Source organism: Quercus robur, chromosome 7, assembly GCF_932294415.1.
Source record: "Quercus robur chromosome 7, dhQueRobu3.1, whole genome shotgun sequence".
Lineage (NCBI taxonomy): Eukaryota > Viridiplantae > Streptophyta > Magnoliopsida > Fagales > Fagaceae > Quercus > Quercus robur.
This window is the reverse complement of record NC_065540.1, coordinates 22,334,161-22,353,712: the sequence shown is the minus strand read 5'-3', so window position 1 is coordinate 22,353,712 and position 19,552 is coordinate 22,334,161. Positions and strand designations below refer to the sequence as shown.

The window sequence follows — 19,552 nt, the reverse complement described above, 5'->3', positions numbered from 1 at the left end:
ATTATTACCATATTACATGCAAACTTTTTGAAAACTTTTGAGAGGTATGAGGGTGTTCTTGTAACTTTGCGAACCTCTTCATTTATTGCTCTTTATAAGAGAAGTGGATGCACCGCACCATAAGAGTTATAATTAGTCATACTTCCAAATAGAGCTCTCTTTTCTTCTTCTACTCTCTGAGTCTCCGGCCCCTTCCCTTTTAGTCATACAAGGTATGGATAATGCAACTTTCTTCTTCTACTGTTTAGTTTATATCTTGATAGATTTCAGTGTTGCTCTCTTTGATTGAACTTTAGTATCTTAAGACCAATAACCAACTATCTTCTAGTACTATATATATGAGTAAGTTTTCGAAAGATAATTCTGGTTTCTCTCCCTCTTTTCCCATAGTTATTATGACTTATATATAATCTAGCAGGGACATAGTTGTAGAAGAGATTTTATGTTTCAATCTCTGTACCAACCAAGAAGTCAAGAACCCTTCCACTCTCTCTTTAACTATCTTCATTTTTTCCTAACCTCATCAAATGTGATTTTATTAATATATAACATTTTTGGTATTGTTGCTTTTCACCTTCATGCTATTTAAGCCAGTTATTTATCAACTTATTAAAAAAGTTAATTTGGCTATAATATTAATGAAGTATAACTAAGTACAGTTATTAAAAAAAAAAAAAAGTACAACTAAGTGCGCAAGCCAATTCCATGACATTTCTGATATGATAAATACTTTCTTTTTCTCCCCCGCATAATCAAAAGGGGAGACTACACTGAAAAACTTTGGACCACTTATATATATATTAATTTTGCCAATTGATATGGAAGCATTGTGTCTCTTGCACAATTATGTGAAGCACTTCCTTTTTCTTTTTCTTTCTATTTTTTGCTAAATAATGGGAAGCACTTAAATTCTTTTGGTTACTATTTTTTATATTTCGCTGAACATTTTCATTATGGGTGCATGTGGTGTACGTTTTTTTATGATAGTGTGGTGAAACATGGAGAAGAGCCATTCATCATCAAGTTTGGTCAGGACAAAATCGGATCAATTTCTGGAGACGGTGGCGGCAGCATTTAAGTCATCATCGAGCGATGGGGCCGGGGCAGCCGTGGAGAGCGGCGGGACACTGTCGAGAAAGTCTAGTAGGCGGATGATGGCGGCATCACCAGGGCGTACTAGTAGTAGCAGCAAAAACACACACATTAGGAAGTCAAGGAGTGCCCAAATAAAGCTGGATTTGGATGATGTCAGCAGCGGCGCCGCCCTAAGCCGAGCCTCTAGTGCCAGCTTAGGCTTGTCATTCTCCTTCACCGGCTTCGCCATGCCTCCTGAGGACATAGATGACTCAAAGCCGTTTAGCGACGATGATATACGTAAGTTTTATTTCTTAATTAATTACTACACTATATAGTTATAGTCCAAATATATGTGGTGGTCTTTGTGGAGGTCACTCAACATTTGTCTTATGATAAGATTCTTAAGATAAGGGTAATTTTTTTTTTTTTTCCCACTAGCTAGGTAGAGCGGCCTTTGGTGCTTGCAAGGACACTTGGATTCCACAAATCATTTATTGGGGCATACTATTAATACCATTACCTTTGTGCTTGAATGCCTGTATTTATTCTTGCATAGTACATATATAATCTAAAGTATTTCTTGTTCACTAATATAAAATAAAAAAATATAAAAAAATCTAAAGTACTTCTTGTGCAATAAATAACTTCAAAACAAAATTTTCCACTTGCTTATTTATGTGATTAACATGGTTGGTAAAGATTTTAATGGGGTCGATCATGCCTTTGCTAAATGTGGTTTTGATGCTCATTATTCTTTAGTTAGATAAATAATATACTATTTAAAAGTTAGAATAACAATAATAAATTTTATACCCTAATTCTTTTAGTGACTTAAAAAAAAAATATATATATATATATATTATATAGAAAAATTATTGAAATAATAATTAATTTATATATTGTATATATCCACTCTCCTTCAAAATCCCATATATTATGAAAGTAATAATGCATATATATCTAAATTCTAATGCTTTATATCTAGTGTATGATGAGGTACCTTGGTGGGAGACAAACTGGTTAATGCATGAGAGAGACTGCGGCAATTAGTCGGTCTTTGAAAACCAAATTTGGGAAAGGGATAGAGAGGTAAAGGTTGAAAATCACCAGTGTTGAGCAAATGATTGATGTTGGATGAGAAAAAGTGGGGGCAAAGGTAGTTTGGCCTTGCCCCAACTTTTATTTCACTCCACTCGAAACCGCTAGTTTATTACTTTTTAAAAAGTGAAGAGTGCCTTTTTGTAACTACTGGAAAATGTGATTCCCGTGAGAACTTGCCCTACCTCTCTTAAAAAGGCAATAGTTTGGAGCTTTGGATGACACATAAGTCCCCAATTTGGCGGCAATTTTAACCAGAGTTATTATAGGACTGCCGTTAATTTCACACTTCTTTTTTAATAGTTATTTTACGTAATAGAATGTGATTAATTGATTGTTATTTTACTATTGTATATTTTTAGCATGATGATCATTTCATACGTATAAATTTTTTGTAAGGTGAGGGGAATAAGGGCAACAATTCAAGTCTCTAAGAAGAAACCTCACACATATATACACTTAAATTATGTTAGAATAAAATTTCTATTTTATATATATATATATATATATATAAACTTATTTGTTATTTTTACATAAATTTGCTTTTATTTATTTATTAGTATATCATTTACTGTTAATCATATTAAATAGTTATGAAAATAAATGTGAAATTAGTTGCGTACTAATTTTTTTTTAATTTAACTATATGTGTTTATCATCTTACCCTTGGGCTGTGAGAAACATCATATGTGTTTTAAAGTCTTAAGTGTCCTTCTCAAAAAAAATAAAAAGTCTTAAGTGGGTCCAAATATAAGTGAACTATTATTGGCTTTAATCTTTCTACAAATTGAAAAACATTATTGGGCCCAGGACTTAGAAATAGAATTGGACAAGTCAGGATCTTGGTTCACCAAGGCATTTGAATTTGGATGAGTTTAGTTTAGCTACCAAACTGTGACTTTGAACAGGATATTAGATCATAGCTAAAATCACGGAAATATGAGAGTATGTGGATGATATATGAATTCATGATGAAAGACTGAGTTTTTAGGAAAATAAAAAATTACAATATGTTATAAAAATAATTTTAAATTAGAAAAATTCTTAAATTTTTTGTATTAGAGTTTACCAAAATAAAAGAACTTTCCACTTTTTTTCCTCATAAAAAGTTATTCACGAAGAATTATAAAATGATCACGGTTATTAGATACTTTGATGATTTATGTGAATTTCTTTAAATTTTCTTTCTTGTCATTTCTTCTAATTAACTTTTAATAAATAACTACTAACTTTTGTCCTCACCTCCTTTCTTGTTGATATTTTTTTATATATAACATTATCATGTGGATTCATTTCTATTTATTTCAAACTCCTCATAATTTTAAAAAATCATTTATTTTTTTTAAGTTATTTATTTATTTATTTTGGCATGTCACTTCCATATGTGACTCACTATCTATAGTGCCTTTGATAGTAACATGGTTTGCACTCCACGTTTTGATATGACATGCTTATCACTTTTTTCAAACTAATAGATTCCTTATTTATCTTTCTAAAAGGTCACCTTCATCTAATACAACACGGTTAGAAATTCGATAAATTTCATAATTTGCTAAGATAAAATATGATTAACATAATGTTATTTTTATATGTAATTATTTTTTATATTACTTTTATCATACACCAATCACAACATGCTAAGATGAATTATGATTAATACAATGTTACTTTTATATGTAATTATCTTTGATATCACTTTTATCATACACTAATCACAACTTATCATTTCAACTGTTACAAAATTTTGAGAAATTTTTCATGTACAAAGACTTATTAGGTCTCTTATATTGTCCCTTCTCAAAAAAAAAAAAAGGTCTCTTATATTGTTTTCATCTAATATATTTTAAATAACCTTATCCCATCTTATTTTCAAATATAATAGTTATATATATAGTTAGAATTTCCATTTTGAGTATATATGCTAAATGATTTGAAGAATTACAAACAAAGTTGGCCTCAACAAAGAGGAGATATACTTAATTTTCTATTAAAAATAAATGAAAATGAAGAATTGTAAAAAAAAAAAAAAATTTAAAAATCTGTAGAAATTTACCATTTTCGAAATGGAGGCACTTCCATCTTCAAAAAGGTAGCCCTTAGGTGCCAATGGCTCTTCGGTTTATTCATATTTCCACCCTTGCGGTGGGTATACGTACCTCTAGGTCTTCACTTAGGGGAAAAGAAGCAGCTAAAAATACTATTTACACTCTCTAAGTTTAAGTTCGCATTTAAATTGATGACTACAAAAACTTACAATTTACACTCTTTTCAGTAACTTATTATCGCGTGACTATTCGTGATGATTGCTTAGCATGAACTGTAATTAAGCACTACAGTTTTTGGACAGTAACCTTTTGATTCTGTTCATATATTTACAACTAACTAGCTATATGTGGTTGCAGCTGAGGATCTTGAAGCTGGCACACGTAGGCCGAAGTTTCAAACAGAACCAACATTGCCACTTTATCTCAAGGTCCGTAACAGTGCTAACCGTGCACGCAGCTTCTCCTCTATCCATCTTTTCTCTGCTACTGCATGTACCGGTGTTGAACCCTGGGTTTGTTGATATGCATGGATTGATGTTATACTATGTATTTGGACAGGCAAGGATGGAGATTGATTTAGCAACAACGCCACCCATAGAAACATGGCTAGCAATAGCATGGTCAGGTTCAGTCTTGTACAGAGTTTCATCCTATATGATATTTATGTACAAGACTTTCCCTTCTTTCCAACAATAAAAAAAGAACTGAGTGTACGCCTTTAATTACATAGACCTGTTAATGGGTCTTTTAGTTCCAGCCGAACTGTTGCACACGTTAATCCTAATATACAACTAGTTCAAACTCATGCATTGAGGCTAAAAGTGTGAATCTAGGCCTAACTTGAGTCATCCTCAAACTTCAAATAAGAGAAACATCAAATCAAAGCACAGCTTTGCTAAGGAAAGAAGGGTATGGACAATTGGATAAGTTTTGGTGAACACTAGTGTCTTGCTAGATTACAATCATATTTTAAGTAGTACAGAAGATTTGTAACCAATTTGTGTAGTGAAAGTGAATTCTTCTTTTTGTAAATCGCAGTTCACAGATGTGTCATACAAGGTAATTCTCAAAGGAATGAGGACAAGTGAGGAGAAAGATATTTTAAATGGGATCACTGGTTCAGTGAATCCTGGGGAGGTTTTGGCATTGATGGGACCTTCAGGAAGTGGAAAGACAACACTTCTAAATCTACTTGGTGGAAGATTGATTCAGCCCACTGTTCGTGGTTCAATTACTTACAATGATCATCCTTATTCCAAGTTCCTAAAAAGCAGGTCAGTTTCTCAACTTAATTCATAGTCCAGTTGACTTTCTACTTGCTGTATGTGCACAGCTTCTTTCCGTGAGTTTATGTAGATTTTGTCAAAAGAACTTGGTAGAAGAATTCCTGAACTACATTTTTCACAATAGAGTAATACTACGTACACAGCCATTTTCATAACATGTTTCACAATTTATTGAGTTGACAAGTTACTATTGATTTAAAAAAAATTATGTGTGCAATGTGCATGCATACACATACTTCGAATATATTTTGGAGAGCACCATGGGCCAAAACTGATCCATGATCAGCTTAGTGCAGTTGCTAGAATTTCTTTCATTACTACTGTAAGATGACTCATGGAAGAGTTTTGGCCTCTAGGGGTAGAGAAAAAGAAAGATTCTATTAATGACCTCCGTTTCATGAGGCATAATTTCCAACTAATGGTGGTGCCCTTGGGGTCAAAACAATCATAGGAAATGAAAGAGCAAAAACTGTGTACTTTCTGGATATTAAATCTTAAGCAGACTTATTATGTTCCTAAAGATTTGTAGGTGTTATCTAAAGGAGCACTAGAATAGATGCAAGAATAGTGCAGAACAGAATAATAACGTGAAACATATTGCAGGATAGGATTTGTGACTCAAGACGATGTCCTATTTCCTCACCTTACAGTGAAGGAAACATTGACTTATGCAGCCCTGCTACGACTCCCAAAGACACTGACAAAAGAGCAAAAGGAAAAACGAGCAATAGATGTCATTCATGAGCTAGGCTTGGAGAGGTAAGCTTACTTTATACCCACTATAATGGAATCCTGGAACTTTTCTCAAAAGAATTATGCATTGACGCATTCACTCTCTCGGTAAAAAAATAAAGACTTTAAACTAAATAGGTTGATCTTGTTCTAGAAAGCTAATGTAGTAAAGAGAAATAATATGTTAACAGGTGCCAAGACACTATGATTGGTGGCTCCTTTGTTCGTGGAGTGTCAGGCGGAGAGAGGAAAAGAGTTTCTATTGGCAATGAGATTATAATCAACCCGTCCCTTTTGTTTCTTGATGAACCAACCTCTGGCTTAGATTCTACTACTGCTATGAGAACTGTCCAGTTGTTACAAGACATTGCAGAGGTAGCTTATACTGACACCCTTAAAACAACTTGATCAACATGAACATAATTTCAATCTTTAACTAAAAATTTATTGAGCAATATGATCCCCAAAAAACATAAAGGTGTGTTGTAATTAACAACCTGTTTCAAATTTTTGGCAGGCTGGAAAAACAGTGGTAACAACAATTCATCAGCCATCAAGTAGACTCTTCCACAAATTTGACAAGTTGATCCTTCTAGGGAAAGGAAGCTTGCTCTACTTTGGAAAAGCATCAGAAGCAACGGTGTATTTCTCATCTATTGGATGTTCCCCTCTAATTGCCATGAATCCAGCAGAGTTCTTGCTAGACCTCGCAAATGGAAACCTAACTGATGCCTCAGTACCATCAGAGTTGGAGGACAAAGTGCAAATGGGAAATTCAGATACTGAAACAAGGAACGGGAAACCGTCTCCTGCCATAGTGCATGAGGTAAAATAAGTGTTTATTGGTTTGAAAAAAAGTACCAACAAGAAGAGACACTAAAAGGAAGAAAATTCTCTTCCTTTTGAAATGTTTTTTTTAAATCATCAGCAGACATCACATTTAGAGGACAGGCATGTTATACCAAGTAGCAAATTACTTCTGTTAGCCAAAAAGAGTCCCATGTTTCATTCTAGATCTAACCAACTGTGAACTGTCCATCCTCCCTACGCTTAGGTGACATTGTGTTGTATGTCTTGATCATATTGCCCAAACCCCTTCATTGTCACTCCTTGACATGCACAAAACACGAGTGGTTCATAGACCAAGTGACCCAAATCACCTGAAACGAAAGGGGGAAAAATCCTAGTAAACCCTTAAGGCAGCAGCTTTGAGAATGCTGCCTTCAACTGGCACACTGTCTTTCATTTATAAGATCTACCCTCAGCATACCTAAGTCTTCAGACCATATATTTGCTCATATAAAATTTAAGCGGCAAAAATCTGTTGTGTCCCTCATCTAATGATCAAATTCCACATAACTGGAGTGTTATGTCCTAAAAGCAAGCGCCACCTATAGTTTTATGTGGCACATCACAAGCTATTTCTCTACCTAACGAATCTTCTGTGTAAAAACAGTATCTTGTGGAAGCCTATGAGACAAAAGTTGCCGACAAGGAAAAGAAGAAACTTATGGATCCTATACCCCTCGACGAAGAAGTGAAATCGAAGGTGTCTTCTCCGAAGAGACAATGGGGTGCAAGCTGGTGGGAACAGTATTCCATACTGTTCTGCAGAGGAATCAAAGAACGGCGGCATGATTATTTTAGCTGGTTAAGAATTACCCAAGTTCTCTCAACGGCATTTATCTTGGGATTACTATGGTGGCAGTCTGATAGTAAGAGCCACAAAGGCCTGCAAGATCAGGTAAGCCATTATCTTGTCAAAGCATATTTGTTGAGTGACCTGTATAGTACTCAAAAATCATTACTTGCTATAAAAAAGACCACCTACTAGAGAGTCACTACAACAAACAGATAGAATACAATAATTACATTGTCCAGACATATACATCATCACAAAAAATTGGCCAATTCGATTTTATTACTCTAATCCCACCCTACATTTCATGTTATTATCCATAGCTTTGCCAAGACCTATGACTCAAATGGCACTTCCTCCTCTCAAATAGTGTGGGTGAGGGTGAGATCATCATATCAAAACCATAGGTTGCGTATATAACTTACTAATAAAAAGAATTACTTCATAGATTCTGTTAAGATATCAGTCAATGTTCAACACTTGTTCTCATCAAGTCAATGAACAACCATTTTGCCTTGCACTATCACATCAGGCATTGTTCTGGCACTCCATCATAGACCATTGGTTAACTAAGCTGTTTTCCTTTGTTTTTAAAGATTTCTTGATTTCTGACTGTCTTTATCTAATTATGTAACCATATATTGTCCCATTAAGAATGGTGAAAAAGATGGCAGTTAAACATATCAGAGGATAATAGCAAGGGCGAAGGAAGGAATGTAAAATAACATTGCTTTCTATTTCTAAATTTTTCTAAAGAAACTATTGTGCAAGCTGAAGTCCAGCACAATTCATAAATGTCATTTCATGGGAACAATGAGGTTCTAAAGTAATCACATTAACTTTCATAGTTTTGCAGTATGCCTATCGTCACACAAGCATTAACTTCATAGTCTATTCTTGTGCTTATATGGAAATATAGAATTGAATATAGAATCAAACAAAGAACTTAACCTACCTTTCATTGCAGGCAGGACTGCTTTTCTTCATTGCAGTCTTCTGGGGATTCTTTCCTGTCTTCACATCAATCTTCACATTCCCTCAAGAAAGAGCCATGCTAAGTAAAGAACGAGCAGCCGACATGTACAGACTAAGTGCATATTTTGTGGCTAGGACTACAAGTGACCTTCCACTTGACCTTATACTACCAGTACTGTTCCTTCTTGTTGTCTATTTCATGGCGGGATTGAGACTAAGTGCTGGTCCCTTCTTCCTAACCATGCTTACTGTCTTCCTCTGCATTGTGGCGGCTCAGGTATGTCTCCTACAGCTACTGATTAAGATAACACCATAATAAAAAATACCACATATAGCCAAATATAACTAGCTGCAAAACAGGGACTTGGACTAGCTATTGGGGCTACATTAATGGACTTAAAGAGGGCAACCACTCTGGCTTCAGTAACTGTGATGACCTTCATGCTGGCTGGTGGGTTCTTTGTGCAGGTAAGCATGCAAACTTTTTCCCCCTTTTTTCAAGTGGTATGAAGGTAAACATGCAAACATGGAAGCCAAATATGCATTCAATTCCAATGGTCAAATAAAGAAACTGCTTCATAGGGTCATAAGCTAGAACAACTATATTATCCTACAATTGAAGTTTATGAAGACAATAATTTGAAGTATAGTGTTGTATCTGAACAAAAGGAAGAACTCTCACCATAAAAATTACAGTTCAAGATACTTAACAAATATTTACTTTCAAGAGCTACTATATAAATCTAAGCTGATATAATAATACATTGCCCAAAATTTCGCAGCGAGTTCCAATATTCATCTCTTGGATTCGCTATATGTCTTTCAACTACCACACATACAAGCTTCTTCTCAAGGTGCAGTATGAAGACATCACACCCACCATAAATGGGATGAGAATAGACAATGGCTTAACAGAAGTCAGTGCCTTGGTAGCTATGGTTTTTGGTTACCGTCTTTTGGCATATCTCTCTTTGCGGAGGATGAAGCCCCAATCTGGAGCTTAATAAGTTGCAATTTGCAAAGGAGGTTAGATCTGGCCAGCTGCTCCAAGAGCAATCTTGTAAAGACCTGAGTGTTGAGGTTAAAAGAAATGCTTGCATGGTTTTTGGATGCGCAGTCATCTCATTACCTGGTGATAGCATCAAAGAGAGTGCTACATGTTTTCATAGGCATATAAGTTAATTTTACTGTATGGAGAATCCTCAGAGATGTTTCCAGAAAATATCAAACTCAAGTAACAGGTGGTTCTAGTACTAAAAAGCAGTGGAATTCTGTTATCATAATTGATTACAACTATTATGTAACAGTAGATTTTTGTCAATTGCAATTGAACACAACTAATATTTATCTACTGGATTTAGGAATGATTTTACAACCCACTAGATTACACAAGGGACAAAATGCATCAGTAGATTACTAGAGTAATTATTTACACCTATAACCCAAAAAAAAAAAAAAAAAAAAAAAAAAGATGAAGAAGAACCAGCAATCAACTGCAAATTAATCAGCGGAAGACAATACATCAAGAACCACATACAACTCTACAATTTTTGTTTGCATATTTTCAGCTTAGCAAATGAGAATTACTGGGGAAATCCCATTGATTAAATACCCATCGCACAAAATACCTCAATTGGCTTTGGTGATTAGTGACACCTCCAAAGGAAGAAAAAAAAAAGAAAAAAAAGGAAAAAAAAGAAAAAGGGATAGCAATTATGTTTGAGTCAACCTACTGGAGATCTTCGACACTAAGCAAGCTGGCTATGCCATTTTAGCCAAAATGATTGTGCTGAATCTTAAATTTTTTCAGATGTATATCATGCCAATGTCCTTAACCAACCAAGAAGTCGAAGGAGGGCAGCATCTAATACTGGGGACTTCTTCTCAAGCCCTGTCAAATAACAGAATTAGATAATAATAATAATAATAAATAGTAAAAAATATTTATTAAAAAAAAAAAAAAAATCTACGCAAATGAGAAGATATACTTCTTAAATAAGATTTTATTTTATTTATTTACTTTTTAAATAAATGAATTGGACAAATTTTCAACACGTTACCAATCTTTATTGAAGCTTTTATTTTTATTTTTTTATTATTTTTTATAATATAATAATGGGAGCTCATATTTGGTTAAGTTGAAAATCTGGAGGGATTCTTTAGAATCTAAAGGCAATGGGTTTAGAGTCTCAAATAGAGTACATGATAACATTTAGTGTAAGTTTCGTAATAGAAGAAATAAAAATGAAGGAGTTGTAAAACTTGATGGTCAAGATACCAAAGGGTGAGCGCTTTTAATATCTTGGATCAATAATTCACAAGGATGGTGAGATCGAAGAGGATGTGAATCATAAGATAAGAGTATGATAGCTAAAGTGGAGAAGCACATCAAAACTATTGTGTGATTTTAGAGTACCTATTAAGTTAAAGAGAAATTTCTAAAGAACTGCAATAAGACCATCCATGCTATATGGTACTCAATGGTGGGCTATTAAGAAATGTGTTCATAAAATGAGCATAGTTAAAAAAAGAATGATAAGATAGATAAGTGAAAAAACAACAAAAAATTGGATACGAAATGAAAAAATTCAATTAAAGATAGGGGTGCCCATTAGCGAAAAGACGACAGAGAAGCACATGAGATGGTTTGATCATGTGCAAGGAGAAAGATTAATGCCCCAATGCAGAAAAGCGATTCAATTTGAATTGAGGGAACAAAGAAAAGGTAGAGGAAGATCTAAAATAACACAAGTAGAAATACTAAAAAAGAACATGATAAGGAATTGAAAAAGAGTATGATTTTGGATAGGATAGAGTGGCGGAAAATAATACATGTGAACGACCCCAATTAGTCTGCTGATGACCCATAGCCAACCCGATAGTTTTGGGAATAATGTTTTGTTGTTGTTATGGTGAGCTTTTATTAGGTCAAAATTATAAGCTTAAGTATAAGTAGCTAAGCTGTGAAAGAGGATCAACCAAATAATTTTCAGCCAACAACAACCGATATGCATTGAATGAGGTCTAAAGATTACCAATATCAGCAGCTACTCGGTGGGCACACATTACTCCTGAAAAGGCCACAGCTATAACACCTTGTCCTGGAAAGCAGCTATCGCCAACACAGTAAAGACCATCTATAGCCTGTAGTTTCGATTATTGCATGACCAAGTGAATTCAGTATGCTTATAAAACTAGCTACTGATTGACCCACCATAGCTTATAGTTAAACTTACAGTTGTATTGAATGGCATTCCTAGTAATCCCTTAGGAGTTCCGCGTGGCATTGGTCCATAGGTACCCTTATCACGAGCCAGGAATCGTCTGTGTGTCTTTGGTGTTCCCACCTGCCATCATCAGAGAAATTTACATCTTTTTATGAAGAGTTGAGTTGCAGAAATCCTAGGTAACCAAAAATGCATTAAATTAGTGGGTAGGAGATAGGAAGGGATCAGTTTCAATTTGTTCCCATTACAGCAGAGAGTATGTAGCCTGACCAAAAGCTGATGTGAGGAGGAAGGGTGGAAGGAAATAAATAACCTTATATATGCTTCTCTCACTCTCTCTCTCTCTCTCTCTCTGTGATGTAGACAACATTTGTGATGTAATAGATGTGCTTGCAACTAAAGTTTGATGTTTACGTTTATGTACGTATAGCATTGTGCAAAGAATAATATTGCACGTTGTCAAAATAATTTTTACAATATTTTTCAGTAGTACAACAGTTAGGCCTATACCTCCATAAAAACAATTGATGATCTCAGCCCCGGAAATAGTTTTTTCTCCAATCTTCTAATGATTTCATCTGCAAAAAGCACCTTCTTTGCCTCATAGTCTTTTGGAGGAAGACCCTAAAAAGTAGACCAGTTCTTCTGTTATTTGAAACATCATACATATTTTTCTACCCCAACTAAATTGTGGGAGGGGCTGAGGAAAGAGCATGGGGATGGGAATCAAAGATCCACCTAACATGTAACCTTTCAATGTAATTTTGACAGTACTATTCTTACCTCCCAGTCCTCTATGGAAGAAGTGGTAAAGATGTGAAGAATATGACGTCCTTCTGGAGCCAATGATGAATCAAGGACAGTTGGAATGCTCAAAAATATACTTCCATATGGCTCTTCTAACCTTGTCCAATCATTCTTTTTTTTTTTTTTTTTAAAAGGGGAAGACAATAAGGCAAGCATATTAATTTAATAATACCCATTTATAGGCCCTCAAGATTGCCAAGAATATGAAGCAACTGAAATAACCCAAATACCTCAAGAACAAAATGGTGGCAATCAGTATCTGGTGGCAGCACTTCAGCTTTAACCCCCATGTGAATGGAAAGAAAAGATGGTGCCTTAACGTAAACTTTCTGAAAATTTTCTTCTTCTTTTGGAAGGTGTTCTCCTTTTAAGAGATTTCCTAAAAATCAACATTTAATTTAATTAAATTATCAGTAATAGAACTAAACAAACTAGTGCATAAGATAGCAAGAAAGGACCATCATCCAAATAAAATTTTCAAATTCCTTGCCACAACTAACCAAAAGTATCCCATCTAGTAGCATTTGATATTATGGTTTTGGCAAAATACTCCCTTCCATCTGACAACCTAACTCCTACCTACAAAATGGAGAATAAAATAACATAAGCAGCTAAAACATTTCTGTGACATAGAATGAAATATGGATATTATGGCATCGTCATTTGAGACTAATGTCAAACTCACAGCTTTGTCCTGATCAATTATAATGTTAGTCACATTTGCCTTGTAAAGTATTTCACTGCCCTGATCAACCAGGCCTTTTGCTAAGGACTTTGAAATTCCACCGACACCACCAACAGGGTAGTTAATCCCTCCAAAATGTCTGTCACATAGAACCTGGGACAAACAATATATGAGGAAACAAGTTAAAGTGAACACAAAAGAGCCAGAAAGCTAAGTGACAGCTTACCATGCTTGCATTGATCATTGGTGTCTGCAGAGCATTGACTGTGCTCACTATGAAACACTGCAGAAACAAAATAGGTAAAAAAAAATTTGTTTAACAAGGCCAATGCGATGAGTGATGTGTCTATTGCATTAATAAATTGATTAATCCTTTTAAGAAACTTCTAATTGGATCATGCAAGTAATTTCAACTCACCTCTGCATCTATGAAAGACAATAACTGGGGATCCTTAATGAATTTTCGAGCTATATCTCCGGCATTTTGAGGCAAATAATAGGCTGCAGAGGACAACATTATTTAAGTCCATAACCAAGAGATTGGAAAATTTTAAATGTCCACTTAAACAGCATATAGAAACTTAGATAGCATTCCTAGTCAATAGTGTATTTTATTTGGAAACCAGTCAATACTCAAAATTGAACCAATATTGGGCATATGGCAACCACAAAGATGGTCTGCCCACAGGATGTTACAAGCAAGGATCATACATAAATGGTAGAGACCAAAGAGCAATGAAACCATCAAGATTTCTCAAGTTCAGAACCAACCAAGAAAATCAACAAGATCATTTGCTAACAGGTCCTCTATTTGGCATTTGGCATCTTGACATTTCAAAGGAGTTAACAGTAGATCAATTGCATGATGATAGTAAAGCAATCACCTTTATTTCTGGATCTCATCCCATCTCCAAGTAGTGGGGATAAACTATTTTTAGATTGAACTAAGAAAGTCTTTCACATATTAATAAATTCCAGCAGATAAGTGTAAGGATGAAGTAGTCTAGAGATACATTTGTTCCTTGTTTCAACTACTTCCCCACTACAGTCACACAGGAGTCTTAATACAAAAGTACATGAATTAGCAATTGATCAAAACTACTGCCCTAAAGATATCCCAACTGGAGCTAGTAAAATGAGCAAGAGCCAGAATTATTTCTACAATTATGACACTAATTTACAATTCACAGCTAAGCTATATAATAAAATCCACAAAACCATTATTACCAAGTGTCAAGCATTCGAGAGGCTTCTGAAAAAATTGTCCAAAAAGGTAGATTGGCTCCTCAAGTGACTTCAATTCCAATGAGTTCAAGGCATTGAAAATCTACCCAATATGTGCACAAGTGCCTTAATGTAAGTAATAAATTGTAAGTAGAGGCAAAAACAGCTGGAGGAAGTTGTAGTCACACATCCAAAAATAAATAAACCAGACCTTCCAGCATTCACCATAGAACTTGAGGATCCCTTCCTTCTCATGGGGAAACTTATTGGTGAGTTCTGCAACAAATTCACCATATTCTCTGTGCACCTGGACAGACAAGCTATTGGGTAAATGGAAATGGACAGTAGTTGGATCAGGTATCACCTCCATCTCACATCCAACTGCTGCCAATGCTTGGGTTATCAAATTTAGATTCCCCTGCCCAGATTTGAGGTAAACATCAAGATTCAGGGTGCTATACAGACCACCAACTCAAAAATGTTAGATCATAATTAGCAAAAATATAAATAAATTACAATAAAAAGGCAAAACATCATCTTTAAGTATAAGACAAACAATGATTTCTGTAGTTAAGAAGATCAAGAATATTTTAATATGTAAATTAATTGATAAACAACATGACCATGCAACACTGTACACAATAAAGAGGATTAGAATTTGATGCTCAAATTCATTTGGAAATTGGATTCATAAAATAAACCAGTTTATGCAATATACATAAGACTTGGATATTTTATTTTATTTTTTAATTTTGTTCATTATATTGACAATATGCAATTAACCAATTTGCCGATAAAAATATCCCAACCAAAAGAAATTTTATTATTAAATCACATTTGAGAAAAAATCATACATAAGTTATATTATTCATAAAAGCATTTAATATTCATGATTTGTTGACGGTAACAGAAAAGATCTCTCAAAAATAGTGCTTTTATTAATATTGGCCATCAGGTGTACTCAAATTTATAAAGACTTAATCTTTGCTTAGGTTTATTGTTACTTGTGGATTCTGTGGGGTTTTGAACTCCTAAAATTTTAGAGCCTTCACCACACCAACCCACACCCCCCCCCCCCCCCCCAAAAAAAAAAAAAAAAAAAGAAAGAAAGAAAATAATAAGAGACATAGGAACAGTTTAGGTGCAAAAAGTCATATACTGAAGCACGTGAGAAAACGAGGTCCATCACTAACAAGTCATTAAAAACTAAACTGCTAATGCCATTTCTAATTCATTTATAAGTTTTTGCTATATTTTGCCCAACTATAGGGCATGGAGCAATATAGAACAACTCTTGACAGTTGCAAGCTGTGACAATCTCATGAACAAAACTTTCTGCAGCAATAATCTGTACTCCGTGGTTGTAAAAATTTGACTAAATCTCCATTAATTGACTCCAGTTTAGGCACTTTCAGAAAATTTGTTCAAATAACAACAACAACAACAACAACAGCCAAGCCTTAGTCCTAAGAAGTCCCAAGACCTTGTTCATGGATTTGAAAAGTTTTAAACTTCGATGAAGTTCGAACTATTAAACAAGAAAACCACAGCAACTCTTCATAAAGTTGAGGAAAAAGCCATTTCAAAGACCAAACACTGAGTTCAATGGTACCATGTATGACTTATTGAATGTTAAGTATTCCGGCCTGAGTTCTTCTTGATTGTTCTATGTAATGCTTTCTAATTTCCTCAATAGAAAAATAATACATATCTTCCCATATGGATTATTTTCCCATCAAAATACAATGGCATTGTCCAATATAAAACTAGTTTTTCCCACTTTTCCAAAAATCACTCTAAATTTTACAACCTAGGAATCACGGAAACGGGCACGGTTACAACACAGCCATATGAGCAATTTCTAAAAAAATTTAACATGACAAGGAGGTTATGACACTGGTAGGACCTGGATACGACACCGGTACGGAATCTCAAATGAAGTTTCCTTGCTTCGTAGTCTAAAACATTATATAATTCTTCAAATCACAAGTTATGATATGAACCAAACTCAATTCAACCATCCTAAACTCATATAGCTTCGATTACCATTAACCAACAAGAAAAGCGCAATGTGGGAAATACTAAAACAAGGAATCCCAGCTAAAAAAAACACTGACCTTGTCACTGAAACCAAACATTACAGAAGACCCAACATCAAAAGTATAGCCATCTCTCTCGTAATAGCCAGAGCTCCCACCAGGGATCACATACTTCTCCAAAACCAAAACCTTAGCTCCCTTCACTGCCAACTGTGTTGCCGCAACCAACCCTCCAATCCCAGAACCAATAACAATCGCATCATAAGAAGCCTCTCTACCTATTCCTTCTCTCTCTACCGCTTTTTCTACACTCAATACTGACTTTGACCTCACTATGAATTTCCCATTTCTCATATTCCCCTCTGAAAACCCAATTTCTCTACTACCAAGCTTGTAAATTTTGGAGTTTGAAGTTCTCAGAGGACCACCAGATAGAAACTTGCTCTCTAAATTTCTGGGTCTGGAAGTGCCCAACTGTGTGATACTGTGAAAACACAATTCCATGCTATTTGGCTGGTAATCATTGACAACTAAGGTTTTAGCATGTCTAAGAGATAAAAGCTTGTGTTTTTGACTTCTGGGTCGGATTCTATTTGACTTTTTAGCATGACACTCATCAAAAAACTGAGAATTCAAGTCACAGAGCTTGTGACCGCTTAAACCTACGCAGTTTTGAGTAAAGAAAAACTGAAATTTGTGATTTTGATTAGTGGGTCTTATAGTACCCAATCGTGTGGTATTTTGGTGAATGAAAAACTGGGAGTTGTGCCCAAATAAAGGCATGGAAAGTGTGTGGGAGACGAACATTTTGGTGAGTGTGAGTTTGGATGAGAGAAGTGGAGGTTTGGCCTTGGGGTTATAGTTGGGTTAGTAAAAGGAATTGAGCAGTGACTGGGTGGGTGGTGATTCCACTCCATGATACCTCAACGAGATGAGACAAGCGGCTTTCATTGGTCAAAATGCAAAAAAATTGTTATTCAAATATTGTGGATACGTTTCTTTTTGGGTTTATTTTAGGCGGCCGTTGGTTTTTGGTGGGTTTGTGAGACACAACAATAGATTTTTTTTTTTTAGTAATGTTTTTTTTTTTTTTGAAAACTTTAGTAATGTTAGAGTTACAAATTTTTGATAAATTGACAATGTGACAATGTCCACATCAGCTATTAAAAAACTAGATTGACATGTCCAATCTTATGAAAAACTCTATTACTATAATTTAAAAAAACTGTTGTGTTTGAATTCAAAATAACTCATAATTCAAAACTCAATTTTCATAATTTATTTCTTATCACTTAAACATCTAACCCATCATTTCTCTATCACTACTTTTCTCTTAACTCCAACAAACTTGTATTTGGTTCTTGTTCTCAAGTGTAGTTCTCACCTCTAAAACTCAAATTTTCGGAAAAAAAAGTGATGGAGCCCACATATTGTCCTCATTCAAAACATTCTTGATGAAAGAACCCACACATCGAGAGTTTCAGATGGAGGCTGCTGGGTTTCAACTAGATGCTGCTGGGTTTTGGCTAGAGAGCTTTGAATGGGCAAGTGGTCTTCTTCGGATGCAAAGGAAGAAATATTTAGAGAATCAAAGGTTTGGCTTGAAAGGATGCAGAGGAAGAAAGGAGGAAGGTGAAAAAGAAATGAAATGTAATTTGGTGGGTGTGGTTTGGGTATGTAGAGTAAAGACTTAGAGTAATAAGAAGGAAGAAAGGGTGTGAGAGCTGTTGGGAGAGTGTGTTGTGGTTTGTCTTGATGGAGATAAGTCATGATTGCAAGTCCTACACAATTGCATAGATTTACAAGAACGTCATAATATCTCAATTTTCATAACTTGAAAACTCCTGAAACTTGTTCTCAATTTTGATAACTCTAAATCAATCTTTTGAGTTTTGAGTTATGTAAATTGAAAAAAAAAAAAAAAAAAAAAAAATTCTTGAGGTAGGGCCTATGGATTCTTAGAATTGGGTGATGAAGATAGAGTTTTGGCTAAATCAAACATCGCAAAACACCCAAGTTCAGGAAAAAAAACCAACTTTATAACTTCCATATTCTCTTTACCTTCACCACTGTTGGAGCAAGTTTGAATTTCTTCAATTAGAAGAAAATTTTAGCTCTTTAGGGAAAAAAAAGGAATCAAATCTGAAAAGTCACACTTCACAAACTGGGTATCTCTCTCTCTACAACATATCCAACTAGATCCATGCTAACTTCATCTCATTTCCGACACATAGGTTCATTGGGATTATGTTCTCCTGGAACTCCATTAATTCTAGGATTGAATCCATTGATCTTTTAGGTGTTTGTGTTTTTCTAATTAATGTCTTGGATCTTAATGAGCTCTTCTTTTAAAATTTTGTTGAAGGTAATCTTAGGACATTGAAGAGACATAGCAAGAGAGAAAGAGGGAGTGAAAAGGGATTAGTTGAGGAAAAAAGCAAGGTTAAGATGAAAATTTAAGACATTTTTAATGAAAATTCAAAAGTAACCAAGATCCAATACACCATCATACCATTCCATATCTAGAAAATCACCAAAGAGAGTGATGGAGTGGAAGATGGGTTGTTTGTATGGTCATTTTTTAGATATGATTTTAAAAAAAAAAAAAAAAAAAAATTCTAAGTCCTTGACTCTTTGTGATGAAAAAAATTTCATTTTAGTTTTTTTGACATGTATTTTAGTATTTTAATAGCTGGTGTGGACATTGCTCTATCATTA

General features: G+C 34.7%; 2 protein-coding genes across 3 annotated transcripts; one reads left to right on the top strand and one right to left on the bottom strand.

The window, feature by feature from the left end:
* Nucleotides 1-61: 61 nt before the first annotated feature.
* Nucleotides 62-10,203, top strand: LOC126692772 (ABC transporter G family member 22). Of its 2 annotated transcripts, XM_050388534.1 has the most exons (11): nt 62-212; nt 988-1,374; nt 4,578-4,648; nt 5,259-5,494; nt 6,110-6,265; nt 6,430-6,613; nt 6,756-7,064; nt 7,695-7,982; nt 8,845-9,129; nt 9,213-9,320; nt 9,635-10,203. In XM_050388534.1, exons 2-11 carry the CDS (start codon nt 999-1,001, stop codon nt 9,854-9,856), a joined length of 2,235 nt encoding a protein of 744 aa, XP_050244491.1. In that variant the 5' UTR covers nt 62-212; nt 988-998; the 3' UTR covers nt 9,857-10,203. The 2 variants fall into 2 exon arrangements, with proteins under 2 accessions (XP_050244491.1, XP_050244492.1); XM_050388535.1 differs by lacking the exons at nt 62-212; nt 988-1,374; nt 4,578-4,648 and adding an exon at nt 4,780-4,840.
* Nucleotides 10,204-10,324: 121 nt separating this feature from the next.
* Nucleotides 10,325-17,806, bottom strand: LOC126692773 (prolycopene isomerase, chloroplastic). Its single transcript, XM_050388536.1, has 13 exons — nt 16,913-17,806; nt 15,007-15,213; nt 14,799-14,898; nt 13,990-14,072; nt 13,798-13,854; nt 13,572-13,724; nt 13,387-13,465; nt 13,117-13,265; nt 12,863-12,997; nt 12,590-12,703; nt 12,089-12,199; nt 11,888-11,996; nt 10,325-10,743 (listed from the first exon to the last, which is right to left on the bottom strand). The coding sequence occupies exons 1-13, from the start codon at nt 17,639-17,641 to the stop codon at nt 10,670-10,672; spliced, it is 2,100 nt and encodes a 699-aa protein (XP_050244493.1). The 5' UTR covers nt 17,642-17,806; the 3' UTR covers nt 10,325-10,669.
* Nucleotides 17,807-19,552: the final 1,746 nt, after the last annotated feature.